General features: G+C 44.8%; 3 protein-coding genes across 5 annotated transcripts in view; all 3 read right to left on the reverse strand.

The window, feature by feature from the left end:
• The window catches only part of rinl (Ras and Rab interactor-like), a 9,865-nt gene extending 7,774 nt beyond the window's left edge, over positions 1–2,091 (reverse strand). For all 3 annotated transcript variants that reach the window (XM_068706517.1, XM_068706535.1, XM_068706526.1), the window contains exons 1-2: positions 1,825–2,091; positions 1,374–1,662 (exon numbers count right to left, since the gene is read on the reverse strand). In XM_068706517.1, coding sequence (XP_068562618.1) covers positions 1,374–1,553 — 180 coding nt within the window. In that variant the 5' untranslated portion in view covers positions 1,554–1,662; positions 1,825–2,091. The remainder of the gene's footprint in view (positions 1–1,373; positions 1,663–1,824) is intronic.
• A 634-nt stretch (positions 2,092–2,725) lies between these two features.
• sirt2 (sirtuin 2 (silent mating type information regulation 2, homolog) 2 (S. cerevisiae)) lies at positions 2,726–8,696 on the reverse strand. Its single transcript, XM_068706550.1, has 16 exons — positions 8,557–8,696; positions 8,355–8,413; positions 8,084–8,132; positions 7,750–7,860; positions 7,615–7,656; positions 7,412–7,518; positions 7,102–7,158; positions 6,936–7,004; positions 6,721–6,850; positions 6,578–6,637; positions 6,361–6,416; positions 6,180–6,256; positions 5,901–5,952; positions 5,737–5,804; positions 5,233–5,299; positions 2,726–3,727 (listed from the first exon to the last, which is right to left on the reverse strand). Exons 1-16 carry the CDS (start codon positions 8,570–8,572, stop codon positions 3,584–3,586), a joined length of 1,164 nt encoding a protein of 387 aa, XP_068562651.1. The 5' UTR covers positions 8,573–8,696; the 3' UTR covers positions 2,726–3,583.
• Positions 8,697–9,146: 450 nt separating this feature from the next.
• Positions 9,147–11,737, reverse strand: dmac2 (distal membrane arm assembly component 2). The gene is made up of 6 exons (XM_068710791.1): positions 11,670–11,737; positions 11,220–11,410; positions 10,585–10,665; positions 10,287–10,426; positions 10,008–10,170; positions 9,147–9,918 (listed from the first exon to the last, which is right to left on the reverse strand). Exons 1-6 carry the CDS (start codon positions 11,685–11,687, stop codon positions 9,747–9,749), a joined length of 765 nt encoding a protein of 254 aa, XP_068566892.1. The 5' UTR covers positions 11,688–11,737; the 3' UTR covers positions 9,147–9,746.
• Between the last annotated feature and the right edge of the window lie 1,823 nt (positions 11,738–13,560).

Here is a 13,560-nt window from a genome sequence, read left to right on the forward strand (position 1 = left end):
ACGTACAGCATACCAATGTCAGTCAGGTAGGTACAACACCGCAACTGAGCTCAGAGGTGTTCTCAAATACATTTAAACACACACACACACACACACACACACACACACACACACACACACACACACACACACACACACACACACAGGAAGTGGCTGTCAGTGTGCACAGAAATAGAGATACGCTCACTGCCTTTGTGAAGTCACCACACTTTGAGCACAAAACACATACCGGCAGCAGAGATGAGATATGAGCAACTTACTCTGTTAAATCATAACGGCAACATTTAGTCATTCACGCGTCCGATTCACAGGAAGAACCGCGGGAACCCGTTCAAGCAGAACTTTTTCTGTTCAAAATCAGCCGGCCTACAAAACCAACACGAGGTGTAATGATGTAAATTTTGTTTCTGCAGTAAAACAAACTAACATCCCATCGTTCCCCATGATCACTTATACTCACGGGTCAATGACTTGTTGCTTCCAGTTAAGAGGTTTTGCATTTCTGGCTGTTTACTTGAACGTCACTCCTTCAAACGTGCTCTTGGCTGAATATGCGGTTTTTCTGACCTCCTCGCGGTGTCCGTTCGCTGCAGACGTAGTGTCCATTTTGTAATGTCATTCCCCTGAGATGCACAACCTTTTATAAAGTAGCAACGGCACTTCTGCATTCAGCCCCGAACAAAAAACAAAAACAAAGCGTTCATTGTGTTACGAGATGTCACGCAGGAAAAAGGAACTACTTTCGTGCGTCGCAGAGATGTGTGAATGCCAGCGTTCAGACCGGGTGAGGATACTTCTGTTGTGACCGAACGTTTTTATTTTAGTGAAGCTACACAGTTTCATAAAACACTCGACGAGCAGCAAACCAACCAAGAGCATCGTGAGATGATGTGAACAGTGAGAGGACATGCAAAGAGATGGAGGAAGAAGAAAGACTGAGAAAAAATGTAATTCCTCTAAAAAAAACATGAACAGAAAGTTGGGGAAGACAAGAAGAATATTAGTAAATGTCCAACGAATATATTCTTTCATTTCTTGCGTTGCAAGATGAGTCAGATTGTAACGAATGGACAAAGGGAACAAAGTCCAGCGGCACATTTTAAGTCAGCTGATTCGATTTTCGTGATGATATAGATTTGCGTTTTTGTCATAATAATACTGAGCGCTTCGGGCAAAATCCAAAATCTGGGATTTATTGCATTTTGATAAAAACATAACCAGCTTAGAGGCTTTTTTTTTCCCCCAGAAAAAAAGGAGAATTATTCATTATTGTTGGACAAGATATATATTCAATTCACTAGTTATTAATTATAAAGTGTAAAACACTTTCTTCGATCGTGTGGATCAGCGATTACTCGAGGAGGACAGCTCACCCCGGCAGGTGTTCCACAGATGGCGGCGTGGGCCCCCTCTCTATCCCAGGGGGCCCCGGGGCCCCAGGCCCCCCGGCAGCCCCTCAGCTGCTCCAGCAGCGACAGCCTCCTCCTGCTGCTCCTCCAAGGGATGGCCGTCGTCCCGTTGACCGAGCTGTGAAGCGTCCTGGACGCAGACATACGGGAACACGTTCAGGTGCGCACGTATACAGCCGCCCGCATCCACGGCAGGTCGGTCGCATTCACACAACTCCTCTCTGAACGGATGGACCTGCTGATGCCTTCACGCCTAGAGATCGAGACAAAATGAAGGTTCAACATTAGGGACTTTTCTGGTGGTAATTTATGCAAGATTTGCCTTTTTTTTTTTTTTTTTTTTTTTTTTTACATTTACACACTTTTATAAAAACACGTTAAAGCTTATTGAGGTGTGAAAATGGTTGTTACTCACATGTGTTGGACTGCCTCATGCGTCTCCTCTCCTCTACGCTGTTAGCACATTTCTCCTCATGTTGCAATCATCTCCTTTCTGCAAGATGTTGCTCAAGAGCACCGAGGTACTCAAAATAGGAAGCTCACAACGCTCCTCCAGAAGTTTACCGGCGCAGCGTGCAAAATATCTTTCAAAACTCAGCCGACTGTCGCACGGCTCTTCTGTCTTCCTGTCTTTTAATGAACTTTCAATTTTTCATGTGAAACTGTTGAGCTCATGTTTCATCTGCGCCCTCCCCTCCCCTCCCCTCCCCTCCAACTCGGGTCTGCGTGTGGTTAACCCGGCCCTGAGAGCCGTGAGAAGACACTGCATGAACAATAAAAGATGTTGAAAAATTGCTTCACCGCCTCTCTATGATCATCCATGTTACAGATTTTAATCTTGCAGCTCAGTGAAGAAATGCAAACGCTCAGAGTGAGCGATGGTAACGCACAGAACCACAGAAATGAGACCGAGGGGATCCACGCTCTGCTTTTATCTGGCGTACATGCAGGCTGGTTTTGGGTGGCTGCAGATGGAGGTGGTGTTTGTTGGTCAGTGTTTGCATGCAGCGCTGCCACTCTTTAGGTTTCATGCCAACACCACAATCTGCACAGGGGCAATGACCAACACAGCTGGCACCAAAAGAAGCCCAAAAACCAACTAATAACCTCAACGGTGTTAGCCTGAAGAACTCTCTCTTTTGATAATATTATAGTTTTGGAGCTGAAGACCAGAATTTATTTATCACTTCAATTTTGAGCCGTGCGATAGCGGCAGATATTGGTATAGTTTATTAAAACAAGGTTCAATGAGCTTCTTCAGTCTTTGCTAGAGTGGAATCAGCTTTAAAAAAAAAAAGAAAGAAAGAACATTTTCAGCTTTACACCGGTCAACTTTATTGCAGGATGTTTGTATTGTTTCCAGTATATTGTACAGATGATAATGTACTTTATTTCATGATGCAACAATTCATGCTCCCCCCCCCCCCCCAGATAACCCAAATAGTTTCCTATGAACCTACTTCTTGCACTTAATCACTCCTTATTAAAGCGATTCTTGTCTCTTAATCCTTCTATCCTTAAAGGTTTAGAATCAACTACAGTCCTGTTGTGTTGTGCATGAACACAGTGTGTTGCTCCGTAAGATTCAGAAGATTATAACCGTTGCCTCGTAAACATTGTGCGAGAAGAAATGATAGAATTCAGTTAACATGAAAAACACAATTTAAAACATTTTAAAAGTTCCACTTAACCTGCTGTTCTATTTACAACTAGCCCGGCTCTCCTGCCACCAAGTTCATTCTGCGATACGTTTGATGATTTGGAGACAACATAGGAAGTCTTGATCACACAGCCGGGCTTCAGAAGATGTTAATCGCCTTTCACGCCCCGACGGATCTGTTAATATCAGCATTACTTCAACAACGCCACGCTCTGTTGCAGTGAAATATGTCCGTGCGTAAATATATATACGGCTGAAACGAGCGAGTGCAAAAGAAGGGGAGCAGAGTAACGTCAGTAAGGTGCAAATAAATGATAAAAACAGAAGCATAAAACCCAGGGATGTCAAGAGCGGGGTCGTTCAGAAGAATTAAATGTCCGCATATGGAAAATGAGAGCGTGACACCCAAATAAAAACCCTGGTACCATCATCATCATCACCTTCATCACCTTTAAGGGCCAACTCCTCACTGTGACGGCAGCTTTTCTTACAAAGGGAGCTTTTTCTTAATAAGTTACTCCTTCTTCTCGGGCTCCGGTGGCACCGATGCAGCAGAGCTCACCTCGGCCGACGCTCCTCTGCTCTCGCCGGCCGTCTCCTTCTTGTCCCGGCTGTCGATCTTCAGGTGCTCCTGCTTCACCAGCTCCTCCAGCTCCTCCTGGAGAGAGGGGGAGGGATGTAAACACGAGTCACACACGGAGGACGCGAGAGAGGACGCGAGGGGACGCGAGAGAGGACGCGAGAGAGGACGCGAGGGGACGTGAGAGAGGACGCAAGAGAGGACGCGAGAGAGGACGCGAGGGGACGTGAGAGGTTGCGAGGGAATGCGAGAGGACGTGAGGGGACGCGAGAGGTTGCGAGGAGATGCGAGGGGACGTGAGAGGACACAAGGGGACGCGAGAGGACGCAAGGGGACACAAGAGGACACGCTGGCCAACGGAAAGCGTTTTAAGAGAAAGAGAAACAGCTCATGCTTTAGAGAAGAAGTCCGTCCACGGCGGCGGTGACATGCGACCACAACTTCACACAGGAAAATCATCTATAGGTTTCCTTCAGACTTCAAAAGATCTCACCTTCTGCTGCAGCTCTACATTGACAAGAATACCACAAGTGCAGCTTGTACTACATTGTTAACTGTACAGTACATTTAGGCATCCAAACAGATGAGAGATACTGATCTCCAGTAACTAGATATTCCGTGTCTTGAAAAATATATACTAACCAAACTAAAGTCATTCGTGTTCAATGAACCTCGAGGCAACAAGGATTCATTTTAAACCCGATTAAATCCTGGTTCAAAAATAAAAAGAATATAAAGTAGCTTTAAATTTAGAACGATTAAATTTAATTTGGTTGCACAAAAGAACTTCCAGTGTAAACTTTAAACTTAAGACTTGAGGACGTTTAGCTTTTTAGTTTAAGTCTTGTTAGAGCAAAATAATAATAATAATAATAATAATAATAATAAGTTCCTCAAAGAATGTTCAGGGGACCGACTCGACCCAGATGAGTTTTATGATGCTGCGGAATTTCTCTCAAGAAACCGGTTCAACAAGGAAACAGGAGGATTGGACCAACAGGAAGTCTCTTTTCCTTAATGCGCTGCTGTACGTTGGTACACAGAAAAGTAATGTAAAGACAACATTTTACACAACTATTCATTTAATCCTAATTCAAGTTATTTGATCAACGCATACAGTTTGGTGTGGTTTACGTAGACGTCCCTCTGGAATGAGGACACATCCTTAAAATGATCCGTTAGTATGATTCATACTATTCATTCATCACGTGCACTTTATACAGCGAGGGAAGAGTCACATAAGAAGACGTGGAATGAAGCTTTAATGACACTGTGCATCTGTGCGGAAGGTCAGCTTGCGTTGCAGGATATGGTGGGAGCTTAAAGTCACAAATTAAATGAGAGGAACGCAATCAGAGAGGAAATGAGATGCACAGCAACCTAAAACATAGCCTCAATAATTAGATCACGAAACATTAACGAGCCTATATTTTAATATTGGCCTAATTACCTCCTGACTGAAGCGATCACGATGCGGTCCGAAGCCGCTTGTCCTCGGAATCACGCGATTGGTCGGCTGATGAACGGCTCGAACACGAACGTAAATGAGCGGAGGATCTAGGAGAGATGATCGCGTGACTCACCTTCCATCCCAACAGCTCAGCGAGAGCCAAACAGCCTTCATCACACGTACTGATGTGAGCCACGTCTCTGGAGGGAAGAAGACAGAGACGACTCGACAGTTTGTCCTTGGTATTATGAATGAACAATGAACAACAATGTTTGTATTTCATGATGACTGTCGAGTGATTACTGAGTGACTACATCAAATATTAAGCTAAATGATGAGTGTGACAGAAATGTAGTGAAGCACTAACTAAGTATTGCATTATTTGATCGTCATGGACGAAGCGTTCGCACCCTCTGGTGGTGCAAAGATGAACTGCATGTTCTACACACAATCCACTCGCATTTTAACGTTTAATATGTCAGTTATTACTGATCATTTTTGGCTCGGTTGATCAATATTTAAAAACTTTTTCATCTTTATTCTTTCTCCTAATTATCTGATCGTGTGCATCTGATCAGATGTGTATTACTGGTAATAACGGGAAGACAAAGACGGTAAAACAGCATCTCTGTATCACCTGTACGCCTTGTCCGAGTCAAAGTCCATCCCTCCTCCGAAACCCAGCAACCCGAACAGAGGATCGGCCTGCACAGGGAAACAAAGAAACACATCTATGACTGAAAGAAAGAGAGTTTGGATGAAAAAGGTCAGGGAACTGCTGGCGGAGGGATGAAGGCTCACCTGCCCGGCCTTCTCCATGTTAATGAGCAGACGGGGGCAACTCTTTGAAACCCTAAATGACAAAAAACAAATCCACAGTAAGCTCCACACTGTGGGCGAGAGGGGGCCTCAGCATCACGCTCATCATGCGGGAGAGTTTCTCTGGCTGCTCGACTGCAGCGGTGTGTGTGTGAGTGTGAGTGTGTGTGTGTGTGTGTGTGTGTGTGTGTGTGTGTGTGTGTGTGTGTGTGTGTGTGGTCAGCAGCAGATGTCAGGATTATAGAACTTGATCTGCAGTACCTGCCGACGAGTCCCGCAAACGGTTGCACCTGCAGAGACGTCCCCATGATGAGGAGGAGATCGCAGCGAGGGAAGTCCTGACAGGGAAAAGGAAGACGGCGGAGCGGGTTTATTTTCTGCAGAGGCGTTACATCGCATTCTCTTCAAACATGCACGCAAACCACCACCGGTGTGTGCTCACCATCTTCATTGACGTGAAGAAGCGGACGGGTAGACTCTCTCCGAAGAAGACGATGTCTGGAGGACGCAAAAAGAAAGGGACGCGGAGATACCGAGAGGATTGGTGACACGAGTATCATGTTTTTAAAGCAAGAATAAAAAGGTTCAGAAAAGTCGGTGCAGGCTTTAAGGAGGAGAAATAAACAAAAAAATGACTTGTGAGACAAAGCTCCTCTGACCTGGCTTCACCAAACTGCTGCACTTGTCACATCGAGGAATGTCTTCAGAAAAGATTTGATCTGCAAAGCGAAAAGGACGGCGTTAAAGTCAAACAACTCAACATTCCCAGGCCCTCCAAAGACCAGCAAAAGGGGAAAGGCACCTCTCATCCAGTCCAGGTCGTACTCCTTGCGGCAAGAGAAGCTCACGCAGTGGGACGTGTAGAACGTTCCGTGAGCTTCTATCAGGTCATCTCCCTCCAGCCCGGCCACGCGCTCCAGAGTGTCGATGTTCTGAATGAACATGAACACATATAAACATCCATACAGAAACAGAAAGATTAAACATACAGTGTGGGAAGAGGAGACTCTTTCCTACCTGTGTGTAGCAGCGTCTCAGGTGCCCCTTGTCCTTCAGCAGCTTCATGAAGTAGTGACAGATTGTCGGCTAAACAAAAAAAAAAAAAGAAGCGAGGACAATGTGACACATGTGAGGCAGCGGATAGTGTTCTTTAGTAATATCTTCAGCAACAAGGGTTCCGTACCTTAAACTGTCCGGGGTAAAGCTCCTTGGCCAAGGCAAAGAAAGGCTCTGGGTGTTTCTGAGAAAGAAGAAGCAGAACAATCGTACATGTTGTCGTAGCAACAGTGAAGAACGTCTCCAATCATAAAGCAGGATGGTCTTCAGAAGTGCATCCTGTGTAGCGTTTCTGTTTCTGAGTTGAGGTTATGAGTTTCTTTTCTTAAAAGTGGCACATTCATGGCATTACACCACATCAAGACAAAAAGGGACCAGGAGGCTGACTTCTTTGATCGTAAATAAAGGATTCCTGTGAAAGCGGTTGTATCGCTCACCTTAAAGTAGTCTATCTGGAAGATGGCCTCTGGGTAAGGCAGGTTGTATTTTTGCAGGTTTGCGTACAGGCCGGTTCCTGGTGAGCGGAAATCAGGGATCCCGGCCGCTGTGGGTGGGAATGATGTGAACCGTTACAGATTAAACTAGTTTAATACTTTAAAAAATCGAATTGTTTCGTGATATTTCAAACTGAGACACTCACATGTGGATATTCCTGCTCCAACCATGCAGATGATGTTTTTACCTGTGAGGACGCAGAGAGAAATAAATACATAATTAAGTGCTTTATGACAACAGGCGTGTGAATAAATGCACTACGGTGAGCCCATTAGCTCACATTTGCCGCTCTTTATGTATTGCGCCACTCCGTCCAGAGTCAGCTCGTCCAGGACCTTGTCCGCCGAGCCGAGGCCCAGGGTGCTGGAGAAGAGGTTTCGCAGGAAGTCCACTGGGAGAAACACAGAGTCAAGAGCAAACACAACACTGTGTATGCAGGTAAAACAAAAAATAAATCAATAATAACATGTATTCATGAATAGTGAATGAATGACTGGTGTATGAGACGCATCACAATACATAACGGTGTAATAATAAGACAGATGAACTGAACTGTAAAAGAGCATAACTCTCTATCACAGCTGGTTCAGACATTGTCATCGTTTCACACATACTCTCCGTGTCTCCTGCAGCCTCTTCCCCGCTGCTGTCGTCGGACTGGTCCTACGAGAGACAACAACACGTGACGTTTAAAGCAGCGACTCTACAGGAGGGGCCCCGTTGTGAATGGCTGCTTTCTTTAATAACAGAGACCTGCGTTAGTCAGACAGACGGTGACAAACGACTGCTTTGTTTTGGATAGGCGACCTCCTCTAACGTCACCGCCTCTGCTAGCACTCACCGGCTAATGCGGCGTCACAACAGCAGATAGAAATATGTTCTCACCTCCGGTTCAGGCGTAACCTCCTCCTCTTCTTCCTCTTCTTCTTCTTTTTTAGGAAGTTCTAGAAATGCAAAATGAAATACCACGTCAAACTCAACGAACGTGCCTTTGACGAGTTCTTAGCATTCAAACTAGCTAGCTAAACTAGCTAGCGCCGCCTGACCGACAAAGTTGTCATTTAAATTTACAAATCAGACTTCCTACCTGATGCATCAGACATTTATCCTTCTACTGAGACCCTTCAGCCACAAGGGTAAGGATGACAATTGTTCTAAGTCCCAGATATTACGATAGTTACGACAAGTAGCTACTGTAGCGAGCGCTGGGCTGGAGCTTCTTGTTGTTGTCCGTCAGAAACACTGTCCGTGTTCCTCGTGACCCAGTTCCTATGACACAATAGGTTCCTACCGCTGATATTATGTCATCCTAAAACTCTAAACTCACAGCGAATAAACAGGGATGACATGAGAATTGATAGCTTTATAGTCGGCACTACTACCCGACATGAGGTGTGAAGTAAAATGAGCTTCTGTTCACATCAAATCTTTGCAGATGACATCTTCACATACAAGAGCATCGGCGATTTCTTCATCCACGTCCACTCTTCGTCTCCCAGTCTTGCTGGTGTGTCTTCATCCCACTGTAGAGTCTGACACTGCGGCAGAACAAGGTTCATACTGGATTACAGGCTTTAGTTTCCTCACATAAGCCTCCACTGCGAAGCTTAGAACATCCATACAGGCACACCGAGACCCGTCGCCACGTGGTTTTCATTGTCAAACACGACTTGTGAATTCCTAAAAAAGGTAGTACATAGTACATCTTTATTCTGCACATTTACATTTCAGCAAATAAAACCACATTTATAGACACAGCTTTTGCTTGAAAAAGAGCTGATTTTGCATTTACGTCATAAATGTGAACACTCGAGACAACAAGTTGATTCTGGGGTGGAAACAACACGAGCAGGCTGTGATGACATGTATTGTATTTTATTCCGGGTCCGTCATGTGATGCCCCTTTGGCCCAAAAATACTTTTTCCCATTACTATGGAAAAGAGACTGTAACTCAAGGTAAATACACTTCCCAGTGAGAACACATGATCAGTCCTTATTTAAATCATGAGGTCCTAAAAGTTGTAAAAATGCTCCAATAGCTTAAATCCAGAGATATTTCCTTCGTCCGTTCATGTGAATGAGTCTGAGAACAAGGCTGGGAGGCGAGGTAAAAGGAAACGTTAGTCCACTTGCTCTAAAGGAGTCCATGGATCAACCAAATTGATCCGAACCTGAAAATAAGCTGCGACGGTTGAATTGCTGCAAGATGTCTTTCATGTCCTCTCTTTCCGAACTCAGTCTCTCGACTCCTCCGATTCCCGTCCCTGCCCGTTTCCCTACCTCCTCTGCCCTTGCTCTTCCATCTCCTCTCCTGCCTCCTGCCTCAGGCTGTGGTCGTACCCGGTAGCGACGATCCGGCACTGCGGCAACATCTCCTCCAGCAGGATGACGACCAACCCAGGACTCGAGATCCGAGGGAGGGACGACACGTCCAGACGCCGCAGTCCCCTGCCACACACACAAAAAAAAGGAGAGGAACTTAATACAAACGTACCGCTTTGAAAACACCAAGTTGTTGTAAGTGTTTGGATACTTACTTGAGATTCTTGAGTGCGGACAGGCCGCCTGTAGTGATGCGAGGGCAGTGAGAGATGTCCAGTTCCTCCAGAGAGTCCTGGAACACATGGAGCCTGGCGAGGAACCAGTCGTCCACTTCAGGACATCCTCGTACTGACAGAGTCCGCAAAGATTTCTGCCCCTCTGAGAGAGGACAAATCAGATTAAAAACACTGGACACGCATGCTAAATATAGTAAAAAAAACAGTGCATGTGAGGGAAAAAATAAAGAAAAACAAGGCTGAGCTGGAGCTCATTACCCAGGTTCCCCAGTCCGCTGTAGTTGATGACCGTGTAGCTCATGTTCACTTCCTCTAGCGGTGTGTCTTTGTGAGTCAAGAAGTCCCAGTTGAATTTGCCTCTCCGGTCTGCAGAGAACCACTCTGACTGACCAACGAACCTGATGATCGCATGACAAACCGGATCACAGCGGCACATTTCAGACACGGCTATTAAATTGTCTCCATCTCTGCTGCGTTATTACAGGTTATGTGCAATAACGTATATATGTTTATGCTTAAGACAAACAGTACAGAGACAAGGTAGCAGAGCACTTACCTAAATCCTCCCCTCAGACTCAAGATATAATACGCTGCTGCTATGTCTGCGCCATATAAACTCTGAGTGTAGCCGTAGTATCTGTGAGAGACAGGAACACACATCAGTGATGGTTAGATCGCTACAGTAAATGGACTTAAAGCACCTCGTCACAACCCTTATTCCTGAGAATTGTACTTTTCCTAGAGATGGGCGAATGACACCGAAGCTTGCATGAAGAACACATCGAGAGAGAGAGAGAGCTCGTGTCAGATGAGGAACACCACGTGAGTGATGGCGCACAAAAGCTAAAAGATGTCTTCAGAAAGCTCTTCAATCGGTTTTAAAGTTCGGCACATTAGCCGGATGATAAGAGAGGAGACGAATTGAGAAATGTGGTGACGTAGGCTAGAAATACATCATCATAAACACGACAACCAAGTAATAACGGAATGAAATAAATGAGCTAATGAATACGTCATTAACTCTCATAATATCATGCAGGCCTGTTGAACTTCTATTGCAAACGCACAAGACTAAACACACTTAAAATCAGGAAGGTGTTGCACAAAACTTTAATGTTTTTTCAGCCCAAATAGAACGAAAGCTTCACGTTAGTACACAAAACAGCCCCCCCAAAAAAAGAGGTTTCTCACGCGTTCCTCCGCTGGATCCCCTTCCTCCTCTGCTGAGACCCCCAGCTGAGGAGCATCTCTACGTCATAGAAACGCTGGGTGAGGAAGAGGAGCAACCTCGTGTGCAGAGGAGGAGAGGACGCCGAGCTGGAGCTCCACGGTCGCCTTGCAACCATAAGGAGAGCCGACCGTTGGCAACATCTTCGTAGAGCCTGTACAGAGAGACACATCCAATAAAACCCCCCAAAAAAAGCTTAAATAGGACGACTAACACTGCGTTACACCGTTAAGCTTTAGCTAACAGCTACACGCAGCGTCTTAAAAGTCCTCTAGCAAATCACTAACAACAGCACACGCATGCAGCTCAACGTGATACTGAGCGTGTACTCTGGCGTTTAAATAGAGCAAGTCAAATATTGTTAAATCTACTCTAAACTGTGGTAACAAGTGGTTATTTGAAGGGTATCTCACCATTAAGGGGGCCGACATGACAGCCAGCGTTCAACGGAAAGTCGTACAAGGACAAACGTTGCGCGTTCGCATTTTACAGGCAGTTTGCTTGTTCGCCGTGTCCGCCGCTAGGTGTCGCTGTACGCACGTCTTCGACGCCGACTAGATTAACCTGACCTGACCCAAGAGGCACGAATGAGAAGACAAGGAGGGACAAGAGTGTCCCACGCCGGCGGAGGAGCACTCAGACATCTCTGGTTATGATGGCCGTCAGTAAAAAAAACTATTCAGAAAGTCTGTGCAATCTTATCAGATCGTGCTGTAATTACCGGGGCAGGAGACTTACTTGGCCACATGATAAAAAACAACAAAATAGAGTTCATTGGAATCATGTTTGGCAGAATTAAGGTGAATTAGTGTCCAACAAGTCAACATGGAGGTGGTAAAATTAAACTTTAGACATTATAAAAGCACAATACCTTAAATTATACAAACAATTGTTATCAACTATCAAAACTCTAATTAAAACTGAATCAAACTTCACATTAAGACCCTTAATGTAACAGGGATTGCGCTCCTGTTTGGACACTACATCAGTAACGACGGTCACCCAGACAAGGAGCTGGACATCCCGGGTGACCGCTGGCTCCAATAGAAATTAATTTGTGGTTGAAACAAACAAAAATGAGATCTTCGTATGAATGTTTGAGTTGAACATTTCTGCTGTCTGTTTGGCCAGCGGCTCTGACTCCTACAAAATCATGTTCATACACTCCTGATGTCTAATGCAAACACATTTTGCGTGGACTAAATGCAACCCAGATTCCACCTTTTTTTAAATCAACATGATGAAATTGAGTTTATTGAAAGTATCTGCAAAGTTAAAAGATGTTTAGTCGTACACTGAACATATCTGCAGAACATGTTTAGTATCGCCTCGTAAGAAAATACTATATTTAGGAATATTTTTCATGCTTTTTAGAAACAATTGTGACGGCAGGTTAAAGAGAAACTTTTATTTTTTGTTGAGGATATAGAAAGAACAAAACAATACCAAAACAGAAAGAAAGACCAAAAATGTAATAATTGTTACGCAACACCTCAGCAGCTATTATTCAATCAAACATCATCTTAGCTTTTTACAAACATATTCTCCTGCTAAACCTGTTTTTTTCTGATGTATCGCTACTGAAATAATTTCCCCCTAGAATAGATATTTCAGCTCGCTCTTGATTGGGGCAGAATAAATCATGCACTAACCAAATCGATCACCTCAAGGTGGCAGCCAACCGTTTCAGTCCGCTGTAAGTGTGTGTTGTATTACATCTGCAGGCCAATTTTCATTCAATTTTCCTCCAAGCGCCGTCTGCTGCTCCTCTGTAATACCGCGGGGAGAGAAGACGGCTTGAAACTCCGCTCGTATGACAGATGTGTCACTGAAAAACAAGCATACCCACTCTGCTACTTACGCTATCGCACACACACACACACACACACACACACACACACACACACACACACACACACACACACACACACACACACACACACACACAGATATGCATACACCTCCCAGAGCTCTGGCGCTCACGGTGAGTGTGATATGACAGACGGCTCACACCTGCTGGTGAAAACAATTAACAAAATGAGATCACGGCTTGGTGTGTTTGTAGAGGACCGGTTTTTGGATTCATAAATACATACCGACAACATACCGTCAGAAACAAATGTTAATGTTTTACTGTAAAACCATGAAGATCTGCACACACGTATCGCATCTAAAAGCAGAGTAACGACATGATGAATTCAAAGTCAGGGAAACTGTTTGCAAATTCATGAGCCGCTTGGTTTTAGTTAGAGAGAAAGACAAAAAGGGGTTAACAAGATGGAGGAAAAGGCAGTGGGAGATTCA

The sequence above is a fragment of the Cebidichthys violaceus genome, unplaced genomic scaffold (assembly GCF_023349555.1).
Source record: "Cebidichthys violaceus isolate CVI_PGR_0920_01 unplaced genomic scaffold, fCebVio1.0.p SCAF_1, whole genome shotgun sequence".
NCBI lineage: Eukaryota > Metazoa > Chordata > Actinopteri > Perciformes > Stichaeidae > Cebidichthys > Cebidichthys violaceus.

Coding starts and splice junctions, on each gene's coding strand:
- sirt2 (XM_068706550.1), bottom strand. Junction 6,851..6,935: donor TGAGACGCTGCTACACACAG/GTAGGAAAGAGT, acceptor ATGTTCATTCAG/AACATCGACACTCTGGAGCG. Junction 5,953..6,179: donor TTTGCGGGACTCGTCGGCAG/GTACTGCAGATC, acceptor TTTGTCATTTAG/GGTTTCAAAGAGTTGCCCCC.
- dmac2 (XM_068710791.1), bottom strand. Junction 10,427..10,584: donor AGTCTGAGGGGAGGATTTAG/GTAAGTGCTCTG, acceptor TGCGATCATCAG/GTTCGTTGGTCAGTCAGAGT. Junction 9,919..10,007: donor TCCGCACTCAAGAATCTCAA/GTAAGTATCCAA, acceptor TGTGTGTGGCAG/GGGACTGCGGCGTCTGGACG.